At 45.2% G+C, this 17,500-nt stretch overlaps 1 protein-coding gene across 1 annotated transcript; it reads left to right on the top strand.

Annotated features, from left to right (window-relative positions):
* Window positions 1–5,480: 5,480 nt before the first annotated feature.
* LOC121565876 (synaptopodin 2-like protein) lies at window positions 5,481–17,457 on the top strand (the record flags this gene model as incomplete). The annotated part of the gene is given in 5 exon segments (XM_045220649.1): window positions 5,481–5,632; window positions 7,787–8,032; window positions 8,131–8,579; window positions 14,027–15,012; window positions 15,359–17,457. Coding segments are annotated over 5 exon segments (3,153 nt in total), but the record flags the coding sequence as incomplete, so codon positions are not given.
* Between the last annotated feature and the right edge of the window lie 43 nt (window positions 17,458–17,500).

Genomic DNA, 17,500 nt, shown 5'->3' with positions numbered 1-17,500 from the left:
TCTATTCTATTATATTCTATACCCATTCTCTTCTCTTCTCTTCTATTTTATTATATTATATTCTATATACTACCTTCTCTTCTTCTCTCTCTTCTCTTCTCTTCTCTTCTCTTCTCTTCTCTTCTCTTCTCTTCTCTTCTCTTCTCTTCTCTTCCTCCTTCTCTTCTCTTCTCTTCTCTTCTCTCTCTTCTCTTCTCTTCTCTTCTCTTCTCTTCTCTTCTCTTCTCTTCTCTTCTCTTCTCTTCTCTTCTCTTCTCTTCTATGAACCAGGGGGTGGCCAACCTCCTCATGGAGGGATACAGGTAATGAGGATTTTGCTCCATAACACCTTTCAGCTAAACAAGTTCCTGAAAAAGGAGTTAATAAAGAACTTCACAGCAATGTGTGATAGATTAGGTGAAAGCCTGCAGGAGGGGCAGCGCCCAGGAGGGTTGCTCTCCCCTGAGGTAACTGGACACAGTGAGAAGACCCCGGACACCAAGGCCCTCCACCGATATAATTGTTCTATCACCATTGCCAGACAAGGTCACCTCTCCTTTTATCTGTAGTTAGTGTGTGTGTATCTCTGTGTGTGTGTGTAGTGTCTCTGTGTGTGTGTGTGTGTGTGTGTGTATCTCTCTGTGTGTGTGTGTGTGTGTGTGACGTGTTTAACTATACTTGTGGGGACCAGAGTCCAAATAAAAATGTTGTTAGTCCCCACAAGGTCAAATGATATTTCTAGGGGATTTAGTGATATGGTTAGAATTAGGTTTAGGGTTAGAATTAGGTTTAGGGTTAGAATTAGGGAGCTAGGGTTAGGTTTAGGGTTAAGAGTTAAGGTTAGGTTTTCGGGTTAAGGTTAGGTTAATGTTAGGGGTTAGGGGTACAGGTTAGGGTTAGGTTTAGGGTTAGGGGGTTAGGAAAATAGGATTTTGAATGGGACTGAATTGTGTGTCCCCACAAGGTTAGTTGTACAAGACCGTGTGTATGTCTGTGTGTGTGTGTGTGTGTGTGTGTGTGTGTGTGTGAGAAAGAGCCTTTCTTCCATGGCCTGCTCCAGCTCCTCTTAAATTAGCTATTCTGATCCTGCAGACCTCTCTCTACTCCCAGCTGGGATTATCTGAGGCCCTCCACATACCACACACAGTCTCTGACGTTGACCTGTAGAGTGAAAGGCGGCAGGTAACGTAAACTCTAATGCTAACCAGTCTAATTTGGCCTAACAGGTACATATTACTCACCCTACAAAGTCAACAAGAATACACTCCTGGTTATCTGCTCTGACTGTAAGTCCATCTAAGAATGTGGCTGGTTCTCCTGCTGGGGTTTATTTTGGGTGTATGGGCAACACATGGTGTAATGTGAGGCATGCCCTCTGCCCAGCATGTGTGTATGGGGGGGGCAGCTGTCTACTACCCTCCCTCTCACTGCGTTTTCCCACAGTGGCTGGGCGTGTGTGTGTGCCGTTTGGGGTAAGGGTGGCTTAATGGATGTTCTGTGAGGCACCAGATTATGTGTGCACTTTCGACAGGGGATGTTTGTTTGTGGTTGGTTTGAGAGTCTTATATTTGAGATATTCTGCTGTTCAGCATGAAAGGACTCTGCTACATGTCATCTGTCCCCTGTTCTTTCTTTCTTTCTTTCTTTCTTCTTTTTATTTAATTTACATTTTTTTAGGGGGTAGATCAGCTTTTTAATATTGCAGATAGGATTGTAACTTCCATCAATGTAATTGTCTGTCAGGCTACCAATCCCCATATGTTTTTTTTTTCTCTCAGTAAATATATATATTAGGGCTGTCAAATGCTTAAAATTTTTAATCAAATTAATCAGAATTTTCAGTGGATTAATCATGATTAATCACTTTCAATTACACCTGAATCCTAACCATTTTTTTCTGAAATGCATACCAAAGATAAATAAAGATATGATTTACTTGAGCCAAGACCTCTTTCCTTTTCCTTTTCGTTTCATAGAGGCTCGTGGATTTTCTTCATAACTGTGGCTCTTGACGGTGGCTTATAGAATGAGTCTTGAGACGCCACTTGCAAAACATCAAGGAAACCTGAGTCTTCTACAATGCTAATGGGTCTACAATCCTTTGCAATCCATTTCTGCTATTGTGTTGGTCAAATTATCTGAGGTTGATTTTGTTAATTGCCTGCAAACATTCAGCGTGGTCTGGCTGAAACCACTTGCTGAATCTGGCGTGCCCAGCAAACGCATGTTTGGCGTTGACATGGTACTTCAAGCTTGAACAGCTCCGGTGAAATTGAAACTCCTTCTTACAAATCTTGCCAAATAACTTGACTTGTTTAACTGTACCATCATCATTCTTTTTATATTTGAATCATTAATAGGCCCACTTTGCTCACCTTGCTCCATCTCAGCCTCTAGCCTCCCAACCCACTTCCTGACCTGAATAATTTGTCACACTGCGATAAGCGTAGTCGTTAAAAAATTGACGTAATTAACAGCAAACAACTAATTAACGTCGTTAACGCGCTATTTTTTGACAGCCCTAATAATATATATATATATATTACATACATACACATATACATATCATTTTTTAAAATATATTTACCGTTATTACTTTCCAAGCCTCTACTTCAGCTATACATACTATATGCATTTTATGGACAGAGTCAATTTTACAATAATTATATTTTTGTTTGTTTTTACTCCTGAACTTCCTCTACCAATCAACCTCTCTGATCATTTTCATGATGTCCATCCGGTTTGCTTCTATATGCCATATCTTTCTAATGTGCTCTTTCACAAAAGCTCTCAACCTATAACCTATATACTTATTATGGACACAGTATGCTTACATTACTTAGTTATCTTGTTGTTATTAGTTGTTGTTATTAGTCCCATCCTCAATTCCATTCAACACCTCCATCTATCTCTTAACACCATCCATATTGGATTTCTATTTGCCATATATTTTTCAACTGTACTGTGATGTTTTAGTTCTGAACCTTTCTATTCCGTTAAGTGTTTCTAACAGATTGAAATTGAAAATAAACATTTTGCTAAAAGTATTATTATATTATTGATCGATTGACCTATGACTTTCCAGATCACCCAGTAAATCTTCTATCGGCAGAAATTTAGCTCCAGGCAAATATTGCAATCCTTTAGCCATTCCTGGACCTGTGTCCAAAAACAAGCTACAAAATGGACAGTACCAAACAAATGATCTAATGATTCTGTCTCTTCGCAGCAAAATCTGCAGAGCTGGGAAGATTGTATCCCCCACATAAATAACATTCTATTGGTAGTAATATTTTATTTAGCATTTTTTTGAAAAATGCTAAGTTTTGAATCCGGTGTCGTTTTGTGTATCAGTTCAGAACACTATGCCATGGAATCGGTTTGTCCAAAAAATCTCGGTCCTAACTATTTTGCAATCTATATGGGATGGCTGTCAATCCTTTGGTCCTTAAATGAAACTGGTACACTTTTTTATTATCACAAGTTTTCTTTAACCAATTATGTTCTTTAATGCAAGGCTGACAGACAAGTTCCTTACTTTCTCCCCCTTCCACTCTCTTCCATTTGTGCAGTAATGCTGCAATTATCTGGTTGTAATTTTGGGTAGAGCAGACATTTCCATATGTTTTGTTAGCTGCATGTGCGACATAACTCCACCAGTCCTACCTAGATATATCATTACGAAGATTATCTTCCTTTTTTAAACATTTTGTCAAAAATTGTTTTTATCAATTAGTAATTTTGAGTTTAACCACAATATTTGTTGCATTATTTGTTCTGTCGTTTCTAAATAGATATGCCGATAGTGAACAACCTTGTTTCACTCCTCTTGACAGTTTAAAACTTTCTGAGATATAGCCATTATTTACTATTTTACACCTAGGGTTACTATACATGATTTTAACCCAATTTATAAGATATTCTCCAAAAATTGAAATGCTACAGGCATTTACTATAAAACCTGAGTCGTACTTTATCAAATGCCTTTTCAAGTCTGCTATGAAGTAGCAGGCCTGGTTTCCCCAGATTTTTCATAGTGTTCATTGTTTCCAGTACTTGCCTTATATTATCGTCCATGTAAAAAACCTGTCTGATTAGAATGAATAATGTCCGACAATACTTTTTAATTCTATACGCTATAACATTTTGCTAAATTTTTGCATCACAACTTATGAAGTGTAAGGGGCCTCCAATTTTGAAATGGACTGGATCTTTATATTTCCACTTGTATCCTGTTTCAGTAATAATGAAATCAGACCTTCTTCTTGAGTGTCTGATAATCTACCATTTGCATAAGTGTGGTTAAAACATGCTAATAACGGTCCTCTGAGTATATCAAAAAGGTTTGGTATACCTCATTGGTATGCCATCCAACCCTGGAGTTTTCAACGAACTTAAAAGTCTTTAATTGCATCCAGAAGTTCCTCCTCTGTAATTTTACCTTCACATTAGTCTTTCTGTATGGCTGTTAATTTTATATTATCAATGGAAAAAATTCTCTACAATTAGCTTCAGTTAGAGGAGATGGAGGCGACTGAAATCGAAAAACATATGCTTAAAAGTACTTTGTTTCCTCCACTTCAAACTATATATTTTGGTGAATCATTGGTGACTCCATCATTGTACCAGTTTCAGTAAATTCTTTTGGTAGCATTCCTATGTTGAAGGTTGAAAAATAATTTGATTCATTTTCCCCATATTCCATCCAGTTTGCTTTATTTTTTATAATATATTACACTTGAACTTTCTCAATTTCTTTTGGTTTTTCCTCTAATTTATTCTGAGCCTCTATCTTCTTTTCTTTCTTTCTTTCTTTCTTTCTTTCTTTCTTCCCCTTCTTTCTTTCTTTCTTTCTTTCTTTCTTTCTTTCTTTCTTTCTTTCTTTCTTTCTTTCTTTCTTTCTTTCTTTCTTTCTTCTTTCTTTCCCTCACGCTCTCTCTTTCTCTCTCCCCCCTTCTTTCCACCCCTTTCTCGCGCTCTCTATCCCATCTATCTCTCATGCTTTCTGAAAGATCCATGTATGTATAGGGCTTTGCTTCCACCCCTCAACCCTATTCAGTGATGGATAACCTCATGAAATCATTGCCTAATTTGTACCACCCTTCAGATTCCCCCCTCCCCTCCATAGCCCTGGAGAGATGATGACCTCATAACATAAATAGAAACTTGCACTTGTCTTTCCCTACTAGCACTGACTTTGATTATAACTTCTTTGTTGAGGAAACATTTACTTACTTTGACTGTGATATGTGGTTGTCCCACGTAGCTATCTCAAGATGAAGGCACTAACTGTAAGGTGCTCTGGATAAGAGCGTCTGCTGAATTACTAAAATGTTCCAATGTGTTATTCAGCTTTTGTCTCCCACTAGTGGTGGAGGGGCTCTACGACACTGCTCCCCACACCTCAGAGGTCTGAAGGGGTCTGGGATTCCATGCTGCTGGATTAAGGCTGTGTGTGTGTGTGTGTGTGTGTATGTTAATGTGTGTGTTGTGTGTTGCAGGTGCGACGGCGCAGTAAGGCATGCAGGGCCGACCTGAGGGAGGAGGATGAATTGATTGCCATCGGCGACCATGTCTGTGCAGAGCTCAACCACGCTCAGGCCATGATGCTCATCGACTCCCATCGACACACACTCAACCTCAGGGTCAAGAGGTCAGAGCACACACATACACTCAACCTCAGGGTCAAGAGGTCAGAGCACACACATACACTCAACCTCAGGGTCAAAAGGTCAGAGCATACAGTGCATTCGGAAAGTATTCAGACCCCTTGACTTTTTCCACATTTTGTTACGTTACAGCCTTATTCTAAAATTGATTAAATAAAAACAAATTCTCATCAATCTACACACAATAGCCCATAACAACATTTACATAAGTATTCAGATCCTTTACTTAGTACTTTGTTGAAGCACCTTTGGCAGCAATTACAGCCTTGAATCTTCTTGTCTATGACGCTACAAGCTTGGCACACCTGTATTTGGGGAGTTTCTCCCATTCTTCTCTGCAGATCCTCTCAAGCTCTGTCAGGTTGGATGGGGAGCGTTGCCTGCACAGCTATTTTCAGGTCTCTCCAGAGATGTCCGATCGGGTTAAAGTCCGGCTCTGGTTCGAGCCACTCAAGGGCATTCAGAGACTTGTCCTAAGCCACTCCTGCATTGTCTTGGCTGTGTGCTTGGGTCATTGTCCTGTTGGAAGGTGCACCTTCGCCCCAGTCTGAGGTCCTGAGTGCTTTGGAGCAGGTTTTCATCAAGGAACTCTCTGTACTTTGCTCCGTTCATCTTTCCCTCAATCCTGACTAGTCTCACAGTCCCTACCGCTGAAAAACATCCACACAGCATGATGCTGCCACCACCATGCTTCACCGTAGGGATGGTGCCAGGTTTCCTCAAGACGTGACGCTTGGCATTCAGGCCAAAGAGTTCAATCTTGGTTTCATCAGACCAGAGGATATTGTTTCTCATGGTCTGAGAGTCCTTTGGTGCCTTTTGGCAAACTCCAAGCTAGCTGTCATGTGCCTTTTACTGAGGAGTGGCTTCACGTCTGGCCACTCTACCATAAAGGCCTGATTGGTGAGTGCTGCAGAGATGGTTGTCCTTCTGGAAGGTTCCTCCCCATCTCCACGAGAGGAACTCTGGAGCTCTCGTCAGAGTGACCATCGGTCTTAGTCACCCTCCCAGACCGAAGGCCCTTCTCCCCTATTTATCAATGTTTGGCAGTGGTTGCCAGGCTCTAGGAAGAGTCTTGGTGATTCCAATCTTCTTCCATTTAAGAACGATGGAGGCCGCTGTGTTCTTGGGAACCTTCAATGCTGCCGATATTTTTTTGTACCATTCCCAAGATCTGTGCCTCGACACAATCCTGTCTCGGAGCTCTATAGACAATTCCTTCGACCTCATGGCTTGGTTTTTGCTCTGACATGCACTGTCAACTATGGGACCTTATATAGACAGGTGTGTGCCTTTCCAAATCATGTCCAATCAACTGAATTCACCACAGGTGGACTCCAATCAAGTTGTAGAAACCTCTCAAGGATGATCAATGGAAACAGGATGCACCTGAGCTCAATTTCAAGTATCATAGCAAAGTGTCTGAATACTTACAAGGTATTTCAGTTTTTTATTTTTAATACATTTGCAAAAATTTCCAGAAACCTGTTTTCGCTTTGTCATTATGGGATATTGTATTGATGAGATTTACTTTTTTTAAATCCATTTTAAAATAAGGTTGTAACATAAACAAAATGTGGAAAAAGTCAAGGGGTCTGAATACTTTCCGAATGCACTGTACAGATATACACACCAGTGCAATTCTACACATTGCCCTGGGGCTGAGAGAAAATGTTCAGTTTTAAAGTTAATTTCCTGCAATTCTACACATTTTGCCATGGCTTATGCCTTGTTCTTATGCCATCTGAGTGACTCAAACATTATAGAAAAATATACAGAGGCCCAATGCCATGACATTTTTAGAATTGTTGATTCTCCCTGACTGTCTAGTTTTTAGTGATTGTTAGTTGCTCCATTACAATTTCTACATAATTTACATCTGGTTTTAGTCATTTTAGTTTACACTGAAAACGTTTTACCATCCGGAAAATTTCCAGGAGGAGGAGGATACTTCGGAGATAAGCAGTTTTATTCAGTGGTGGCCACGATTTAGTCCCGTCGGTGCGCCGCTGCGAAATGCATATAGGGGAAACACTGCCACATACACTAGACCCATACAAGTATACAGTAGAATAAGCAACGCGGATGCATACGTAAACACACACAGCCTGACTATCTCTTTCTCTTTCTGCCTCCAGGTCTGGATTCCACTCTGTGGTCCTGTCGGGTCGTACACACACAGCCACACACCCTGTTCTCTTCCCTACTGAAGGGCCGTCCTGCTTCACCCTCACCTCCCCCCCTGACAGTGAGGCCTATTACGGAGAGACGGACAGCGATGCGGACACACAGACACGCATACACCGCCGCCAGCGACACACACCTCCGCATGCGCGCTCTCCCGGTCACCAGCAGGAAGAAGAGGAGACTTCGGAGATAAGCGGGTACGAGACAAGAACAAAACAGAATCATACCCAACCTTGTTGGTTTGTACTATGACATCATCATGACCTGCCCAAACCCTCTCTCTCTCTCCCTCCAGGTATGAAAGCGCTCCAGATGGAGGGCTTTCCCTGCAGTGTCCCTGGGAGCAACTACCCACACTGGGAAATGGGGGGATCCAACAGTGGGAGCAATCAACAGGATCGAGAACAGGGGGGTTTCAACCTGGAGTTCCACGCAGGGAGGTAGTCTACCAACCCAAAACCCCCCAGGCCCGGCCAGAGTGGACCCACCCAGCCCAGCCCGTCCCACACCATGCAAAGGGGGAGCCGGTGGGGGGAGGAGAGGTGGAGGGAGAGGGAGACAGTGGGTTCCAGGAGGCAGGGGGGTGTTTGGTTCTGGCCTGCTCACCCCTGGTGTCTCCAGAGCGGGCTAAAGGAGCCATGATGCTGGGCTCCAGCCCACAGATGGTTCCCATGGTGGGCGCCCAGCTGACCCCACTCAGTGATGAACTGTCTACTACTTACAAGGAAAAGGCCCGGCAAGCCAGTGAGTACACTATACCAGATACCGTACACACTGTGCACTATACGCACTACAGCCTACACATGAACTCTTCAGCTGCTTAGAACTGTCTCTGCTAAGCCTGTGGATTATCTGTGAGTGTCTGTGAGTGTCTGTGAGTGTGTGGGAGTATAGAGTGGCTTGCAAAGGTATTCATCCCCCTTGGCGTTTTTCCTATTTTGTTGCATTACAACCTGTAATTTAAATGGATTTTTATTTGGATTTCATGTAATGGACATACACAAAATAGTCCAAATTGGTGAAGTGAAATGAAAAAAAAAGAACTTGTTTAAAAAATTCTACAAAATAAATAACGGAAAAGTGGTGCGTGCATATGTATTCAACCCCTTTGCTATGAAGCCCCTAAATAAGATCTGACCAATTACCTTCAGAAGTCACATAATTAGTTAAATAAAGTCTACCTGTGTGCAATACTAAGTGTCACATGATCTGTCACATGATCTCAGTATACAGTGGGGGAAAACAGTATTTAGTCAGCCACCAATTGTGCGTTCTCCCACTTAAAAGATGAGAGCTAGGCCTGTAATTCATAGGTACACGTCAACTATGACAGACAAATTGAGAAAAAAACAGAAAATCACATTGTAGGATTTTTTACGAATTTATTTACAAATTATGGTGGAAAATAAGTATTTGGTCACCTACAAACAAGCAAGATTTCTGGCTCTCAGGGCAGACCTGTAACTTCTTCTTTAAGAGGCTCCTCTGTCCTCCACTTCGTTACCTGTATTAATGGCACCCTGTTTGAACTTGTTATCATGTATAAAAGACACCCTGTCCATAACCTCAAACAGTCACACTCCAAAACTCCACTATGGCTAAGACCAAAAGAGCTGTCAAAGGACACCAGAAACAAAATTGTAGACCTGCACCAGGCTGGGAAGACTGAATCTGCAATAGGTAAGCAGCTTGGTTTGAAGAAATCAACTGTGGGAGCAATTATTAGGAAATGGAAGACATACAAGACCACTGATAATCTCCCCCTCGATCTGGGGCTCCACGCAAGATCTCACCCCGCGGGGTCAAATTGATCACAAGAAATGATCACAAATGATCACAAGAACGGTGAGCAAAAATCCCAGAACCACACGGGGGACCTAGTGAATGACCTGCAGAGAGCTGGGACCAAAGTAACAAAGCCTACCATCAGTAACACACTACGCCGCTTCAGGGACTCAAATCCTGCAGTGCCAGACGTGTCCCCGTGCTTAAGCCAGTACATGTCCAGGCCCGTCTGAAGTTTGCGCTAGATCCAGAAGAGGATCGGGAGAATGTCATATGGTCAGATGAAACCAAAAATATAACTTTTTTGGTAAAAACTCAACTCGTCAGTGTTTGGAGGACAAAGAATGCTGAGTTGCATCCAAGAACACCATATTTCCTACTGTGAAGCATGGGTGTTGAAACATCATGCTTTGGGACTGTTTTTCTGCAAAGGGGCCAGGACTGACTGATCCGTGTAAAGGAAAGAATGAATGGGGCCATGTATCGTGAGATTTTGAGTGAAAACCTCCTTCCATCAGCAAGGGCATTGAAGAATGAAAACGTGGCTAGGTCTTTCAGCATGACAATGATCCAAACACACCACCCGGGGAAACGAAGGAGTGGCTTCGTAAGAAGCATTTCATGGTCCTGGAGTGGCCTAGCCAGTCTCCAGATCTCAACCCCATAGAAAATCTTTGGAGGGAGTTGAAAGTCTGTGTTGCCCAGCGACAGCCCCCAAAACATCACTGCTCTAGAGGAGATCTGCATGGAGGAATGGGCCAAAAATACCAGCAACAAGTGTGAAAACCTTGTGAAGACTTACAGAAAACGTTTGACCTGTGTCATTGCCAACAAAGGATATAACAAAGTATTGAGAAACTTTTTGTTATTCATGACCAAATACTTATTTTCCACCATAATTTGCAAGAAATTCATAAAAAATCCCTACAATGTGATTTTCTGGATTTTTTTCTCATTTGTCCCTCACTAGTTGACGTTACCTATGATGAAAATCACAGGCCTCTCTCATCTTTTAAGTGGGAGAACTTGCACAATTGGTAGCTGACTAAATACTTTTTTTCCCCACTGTATATACACCTGTTCTGAAAGGCCCCAGAGTCTGCAACACCACTAAGCAAGGGCACCACCAAGCAAGCGCGCACCACGAAGACCAAGGAGCTTTCCAAACAGGTCAGGGACAAAGTTGTGAGAAGTACAGATCAGGGTTGGGTTATAAAAATATCTGACACTTATGAACATCCCACGGAGCACCATTAAATCCATTATTAAAAAATTGAAAGAACATGGCACCACAACAAACCTGCCAGAGAGGGCCGCCATCAAAACTCACGGACCAGGCAAGGAGGGCATTAATCAGAGAGGCAACAAAGAGACCAAAGATAACCCGAAGGAGCTGCAAAGCTTCACGCGGAGATTGGAGTATCTGTCCATAGGACCACTTTAAGCCATACACTCCACAGAGCCTGGGCTTACGGAAGAGTGGCTAGAAAAAAAAGCCATTGCTTAAAGAAGAAAATAAGCAAACATGTTTGGTGTTCATCAAAAGGCATGTGGGAGACTCCCCGGAAACATATGGAAGAAGGTACTCTGGTCAGATGGGACTAAAAATGAGGCTTTTAGCCATCAAGAAAAATGCTATGTCTGGCGCAAACCCAACACGTCCATCACCCGAGAACACCATCCCCACAGTGAAGCATGGTGGTGGCAGCATCATGCTGTGGGGATGGTTTTCATCGGCAGGGACTGGGAAACTGGTCAGAATTGAAGGAACGATGGATGGCGTTAAATACAATCCAATTGAGAATCTGTGGTATGACTTAAAGATTGCTGTACACCAGCGGAACCCATCCAACTTGAAGGAGCTGGAACAGTTTTGCCAAGATTATAGAGACATTCCCCAAGAGACTTGCAGCTGTAATTGCTGCAAAAGTTGGCTCTAGAAAGTATTGACTTTGGGGGGGGGTGAATAGTTATGCAAGCTCAAGTTTTCTGTTTTGTTGTCTTATTTCGCATCTTCAAAGTGGTAGGCATGTTGTGTAAATCAAATGATATAAAGCCCCCCAAAAATCAATTTTAATTCCAGGTTGTAAGGCAACAAAATAGGAAGAATGCCAAGGGGGGTGAATACTTTCACAAGCCGCTGTAATGTGTCTGTGAGAGAGGGGGATATTTCCAGCTGCTGTCTATCCCATGAATAAAAACCTTCATCTCCTGTTCCTGTTCCCTCCCCCCTAGTCTCTCCTGTCAGTATTCTAAGCCCTGGTCTCATCCAGAGTATTTATAGTGGGACAGCTAGCATTCCCCTCTGGCCTTGACAGACACACGGACACAACTGACCTCACATTTAGTGATCCACACAGCTGAATATGCAGGGGCGGATGGGAGGGGAGGGAGCGGCATACGTGATCAATTATACCCTATTCATTTCAATCTGTAAATCAGGTTTCAAAGATACCCGATGTCAAAAATGGCATTCTTCCCATGCAGCTAGACATACGTATCTGACTACATGAATCTATGAACTCATGAATTATGTAACTTTCCTCACACCTGTCTATCTCACTCTGAACTATAACAGCTGATGGTAATCCCTGGCACGATGTTAGCCTGCTGAGCTAAAGCCTAGGCATAAGCTTGAGGTGCTAATGCAAGTCTTCAGGTTTCAGGCAAGGTTACATCTTGGCCAGAGAGACAATAGTGACAGACTGTTGACTGAGGGGACAGTAGAACTGCCCTTCCTCACATTACACACACACACGCACACACGCACACGCACACACGCACACGCACACGCACACGCACACGCACACACACACACACACACACACACACACGCACACACGCACACGCACACACGCACACGCACACGCACACGCACACGCACACACACACACATACAGTACATACATACACTGGTGGGGATTAGAGGAAAGGGGTGTGTGTGTTATGGGATTGCATGGTTTGAGGTGTCAGTAACAGTTCTTGACGACCTAGAACAACACAAACACACAGCTAACTCTGGAGCATTTACAAGGTTGTTGTGTGGAAAATCTTTGCGGAGTGGGTGAAGTACAGGGGAGAACCCAGTGGACAGTGTGTGTTTGTGTGTGTGTGTCTGTGTGTGTGTGTGTGTGAGCGTGCACATGCGCATGTGTGTGAGCCCAGACAAGTGTGGGATATCTGTCAGACAGACATGAATAGGGGGATGACATCATGTGTTGGTTTGGGATAGAAAAAGACAGAGAGAGAATGAGAGAGTGACACAAAAGAGGACAGTGGGGGGAAGAGAGGAGAGAGAGGAGAGAGAGGAGACAGAGCTACCATCCTACCTAGAGTACAACTGGTCACTTTCCACCTGCCTGAGAATGTGTGTGTGAGGGTTAGAGAACACACACTTGGAGACATGAGGAACTTCACATCTTCAACGGGTTCTGTTATTCACACTGTCTACGCAGGTAAGACACACACACACACACACACACACACACACACCTGGAGGTGCTGACGGTGTGGTAGGATGCTGTTACTGGACTGGAGACTGCGTTTTATGCTGATGGTTCCGGGTGTTTTTAGTGAGGAATTAAATCTGTTTGATGATGGTGGGTAATATTGCTGGTTGGGTAATATTGCTGGTTGCTGCTGGTCGACTCTGTTGTTGTGTTTCTGCCTGTCAGGGCTGCTGTGTGTCTCTCCTGCCCTGTACATTTAATCTGAGTTACTGATGTTGACTGATGTCATCTAATCTGTGGTTAGAAACTGATCATTCTCTCCAGATAGAAGCATAATAATAATAATAATAATAATCATTATAATTATAATTATAATAATAATAATAATTATTATTATTATGAGGTTTCAGTTAGACTGTGATTCCTGTCACTGTCTGAGTAGATGCACCAGCCTCATAGACGCCTCACCAAATCCTCTGATCCCTTCACTGGTGTGTGTGTGTGTGTGTGTGTGTGTGGCTGTTAGTCATGCTAGCAGTATTTGTGTGAGGCTATTTCTGAGGGCTGAGTTCATTTATAAAACGGCAGAAATATCTCCATCTCATACACCAAATGCAGACACGGATATGGAGACAGACAGACAGTCTAACTGGTCGCTGCTCAACTGGGGAGTAGGGGGAATTCAGAGCTTGGAGCCCCCAGCACACTCTCCTGTCTGTCAGAGTTGACCCCTGCCCACCCCTCACTGGCTGATGGTGTCACCCATCATGGTGTCATCATGGATTTGAGTGACATTCCAGATGCTATGATGTCATTCTGTCAATCACTCCCAAACAGGCTTTTATGTTTCTAACCAGACCTTTCTTATTCATTACAGTTACTTATGAAATCCTCTGTTTTCTCTTTCTCTCTCCCCTACTCCTCCCCCCTCCTCCCATCCCTCCCCCTGTCTACCAGAGCTGCAGAGAGGAGATAATGTGGTAGATAGGCAGGTGAAAGAGGCTCGTACTAAATGTCGTTCGATCGCTTCTCTGCTCACCGACGCTCCGAACTCCAACTCTAAAGGAGTTCTCATGTTCAAGAAGAGACGCCAGCGTGCCAAGAAGTACACCCTCACCTGTTTCGGCCGTGCGGAGGGGGAGATGGGTCCTGAGACCGGTGGAGAGACGGAGGGAGAGGAGGAGGAGGGGAGTTCCTTCCCCTCGGGTTCAGAAGTGGATGAAGAGGGCTTCGCTGGAACCTTTGACCCCACCTGGGACAGCGGATACCTGGACATGCTGGATAGGAGGAGCTCCGCCTGCCCATCCACCTATAACTCAATGCCCCAAACACCAACCAATCAGAGCTCAGGGTTGGATTCCTTGGCCTTTCAGAGCCCAGAGATGAATATGTCATTCAATCAGGGGTCTGGGATGAATGCCCCAGCCTATCAGAGCCCAGGGCTGGACTCCATAGCCTATCAGAGCAAAGAGACAGAGCAGTATGAGCAGCAAAGGAAAATGGCCGCCCCTGTCACCTATAACTCTGCCCCTAACACCTCCCCGGCTACAGGTTTGTCCAATGGGGGCTCAGCAGGGGTGAGTCGGGCCAGTGTGGTTCTGACTCCCCCCTCTCACACCCCTATCCCCCCCCAGCCTGACCTAAATCTTAACCCTAACCTGCCTGGGGGGATCCACAACCGCACAGCACGCCCCTTCACCTCAGGCCTTGCCCCATCTCGCCCCCCCGCCACCCCTGTCAACTTCCGTCCCGTCCAGCCCACTCCTGCCATAACAATGGTTTCCAAACCCACTGCTGCGGTATCCATGGTAACCATCGCCCCCCCTCGCCCTTCAGGGGGGCCCGAGGCCAGGAGAGGTTTCTCCAGTACCTCCCTCTACATTCCCCCTAGACCTGCTGCATCCATCCTGTCTCCTCCTCCCTCTGTCCTCTCTCCTCCTCTTGTTCTCTCTCCTCCATCCTCTCCAACCCGCACTATCTCTCAACCTCTCCCTCCTCCCTCTGTCCATACTGTCACCTTCTCTCCCTCTTCTGCCCCCTGTTCTCATTCTCATTATCCTCCTCAACCCACCCAACACTTCTGCTCCTTGACTGCTCCTCAACCTTTCTCTCCTCCTCCTCCTGCCCCCACTCAACACTTCTCTGCTCCTGCTAGTCAACCTTTCTCCCCTCCTCCTCATGCCCCAGTCTATCCATCCTCTGATGTGGCTGCCCAGCCCTTCTCTCCTTCTTCTTATAACCAACCCTTTTCTCCTTCCTCTGCCACACCTTACTCCCCCCCTTGCTCAGACCCAACCCCCTCCTCCTTTAACCTTCAACCCCTATGTCTCTATGACAACCCCTGCCATGGTGACCCCCTCCACTGCCCAGACCCCTGCATCTGATTCATTGTCGTCCCGTGAGCAGCGTATCGCCGTCCCTGCCTCCAGAACAGGCATCCTCGCAGAGGCGCGTCATCGCAGCAACAAGAAGCCCATGTTCCGTCCTTCTGTGGAGAACAAGAAGGACGTGTCTCCCAACCCGGCCCTGCTGGAGCTGCTCCAAAACCCAGATGCACCGGCCAGGATAGGCCCAGGCCCCATGGGGCCTAGTGGAGGAGTTAGTTGGGAGGCTGGAGGTGAGTCAGGCCCTGAAGAGGACTGGTTGAAGCTGGGGGCCGAGGCCTGTAACTTCATGCAGGCCCAGAGAGGCTCCAAGCCCCCTCCTGTGGCCCCTAAACCCCAGCCTCCTCCACAGGTACCCCAGCTAGCAGGGAAGGGGGGTCAGCTGTTCGCCCGTAGGCAGAGCAGGATGGATCGCTATGTGGTGGAGACCCCCTCCTCACCCCAACCCTGTCCCAGCCACCCCCGCCAGCCCTCTCCCACACCCTCCCTCCCCTCTCAATTCAAATACTCCTCCAGCTGCAGAGCCCCCCCTCCAATCAACTACAACCCCCTCCTCTCTCCCTCCTGCCCTCCCCAGGCTCAGCGCCAGAGGGTGGGGGTAGCAGGACAGGGTGGGGTTTCAGCGGGGCATAAAGCCGCCCCTGGGGGTCAGAAGGCTCAAGGCATCAAGGCTCTGGACTTCATGAGTCACCAGCCCTACCAGCTAAACTCCTCCCTCTTCAGCTATGGGGGTGGGACTCCCCAGGGGCAAAACAAGATGCCATGTGTGTATGAGGTCAAGCGCTTCTCCACGCCACCTCCCACAGGCCCCGTCCCTACTGTCATCATCCCACGGTCAGCGACCACATTAGGAGAACCGATGTGGAGGTCTGATGTCATTTCCCTTCCGCCAACAGCCACTTCCTGCTACCAATTCCCCACTACCCCCCCCTACCAGCCTCAGCCCCAGTGGGTCCCTCCTCCTCCAGCGCCCACCGCCCCACTCCCGCAGCTCCCTAGCTTCTCTTCTGCCCATGTCCCTAACCCTCACCCCTACCCCTCCCAGCCCCACGCCCCCCAACAAGGCAACAGTCAGTTTAAGAGTGCCCCTGATCTGAGCCCTCTGGCCCACACCCCACCTCGCCCAGCCTCCACCCAGCCCTCCAGAGTGCCTCGCCCCAGATTCAGCACCTCTAACCTGGGTCTGCAACCTAGCGTCTGGCGCCCCGGATCCACCATGAGCTAAGACAACACACTATAGACTGGCTCTGGAGAAATCCCAGCTAGCAAATTTGGTTCCTTGGAAGTTGTGGGAATGTATGTTTTTGGTTTACCATTGGTTCTGGGAGCGAAGCCATAAGTTACCCTGACCGGTAAAACGAAATGTTTTTTAAACATTCTGATAACAGAAGTGAACATTTCACCTGTTCTGGGAAGGTTAATTGTTAGGTTGCAGGGAGGTTCTGAGAACGTTTTACTATGGTTCCCTGAAAGTTTTCCTAGGAGGTTTTATTAACATTCTTAGAACAGAAATTATGGGTTATTTGAAGGTAATTAAATAACGTTTTGAGGACATTATCTAAATGTTGTGAATGTTTTGAACAAAATGTAAAGGTTATTTGGAGGTTTTGGAATAACTTCCTTAAAATGTTCACTGAATGTTTCATTAAGACTTTCAATAACACTGCTAGCTTATTCTGGGTTAACTGTTTTGAACTCCAAGCACAGATAGGACAAATGGAAATGTATTTGCTCAGGCATTAATCATGCAATATTTTTTATTGTGGCACGGCGTACATGAGATTCAAACCTATGATATTCTGTTCTCTATCCATGGAACTAGTCTACTGCGCCACCAGGATAGAGCTAGCACTCTACACAAACAGACCCCATTTCAAAGAAAACAAACATTCATTAAAGTGTGGACAATTATTGGGCACGGCTAACACACCTGAGGAGAGAGAGAGTTTTGTTGACGCTGAGAACGGAATGTATATGTTTTAACATAACATTCTGAGAACGTTCTTTGAACGTTACTATTGTTTTCTTGTGGTTTTTATCAACGCTT

This window comes from Coregonus clupeaformis, unplaced genomic scaffold, assembly GCF_020615455.1.
Source record: "Coregonus clupeaformis isolate EN_2021a unplaced genomic scaffold, ASM2061545v1 scaf4751, whole genome shotgun sequence".
NCBI lineage: Eukaryota > Metazoa > Chordata > Actinopteri > Salmoniformes > Salmonidae > Coregonus > Coregonus clupeaformis.
The sequence above is the reverse complement of the archived record's forward strand: the minus strand, read 5'-3'. Positions and strand labels throughout refer to the sequence as shown.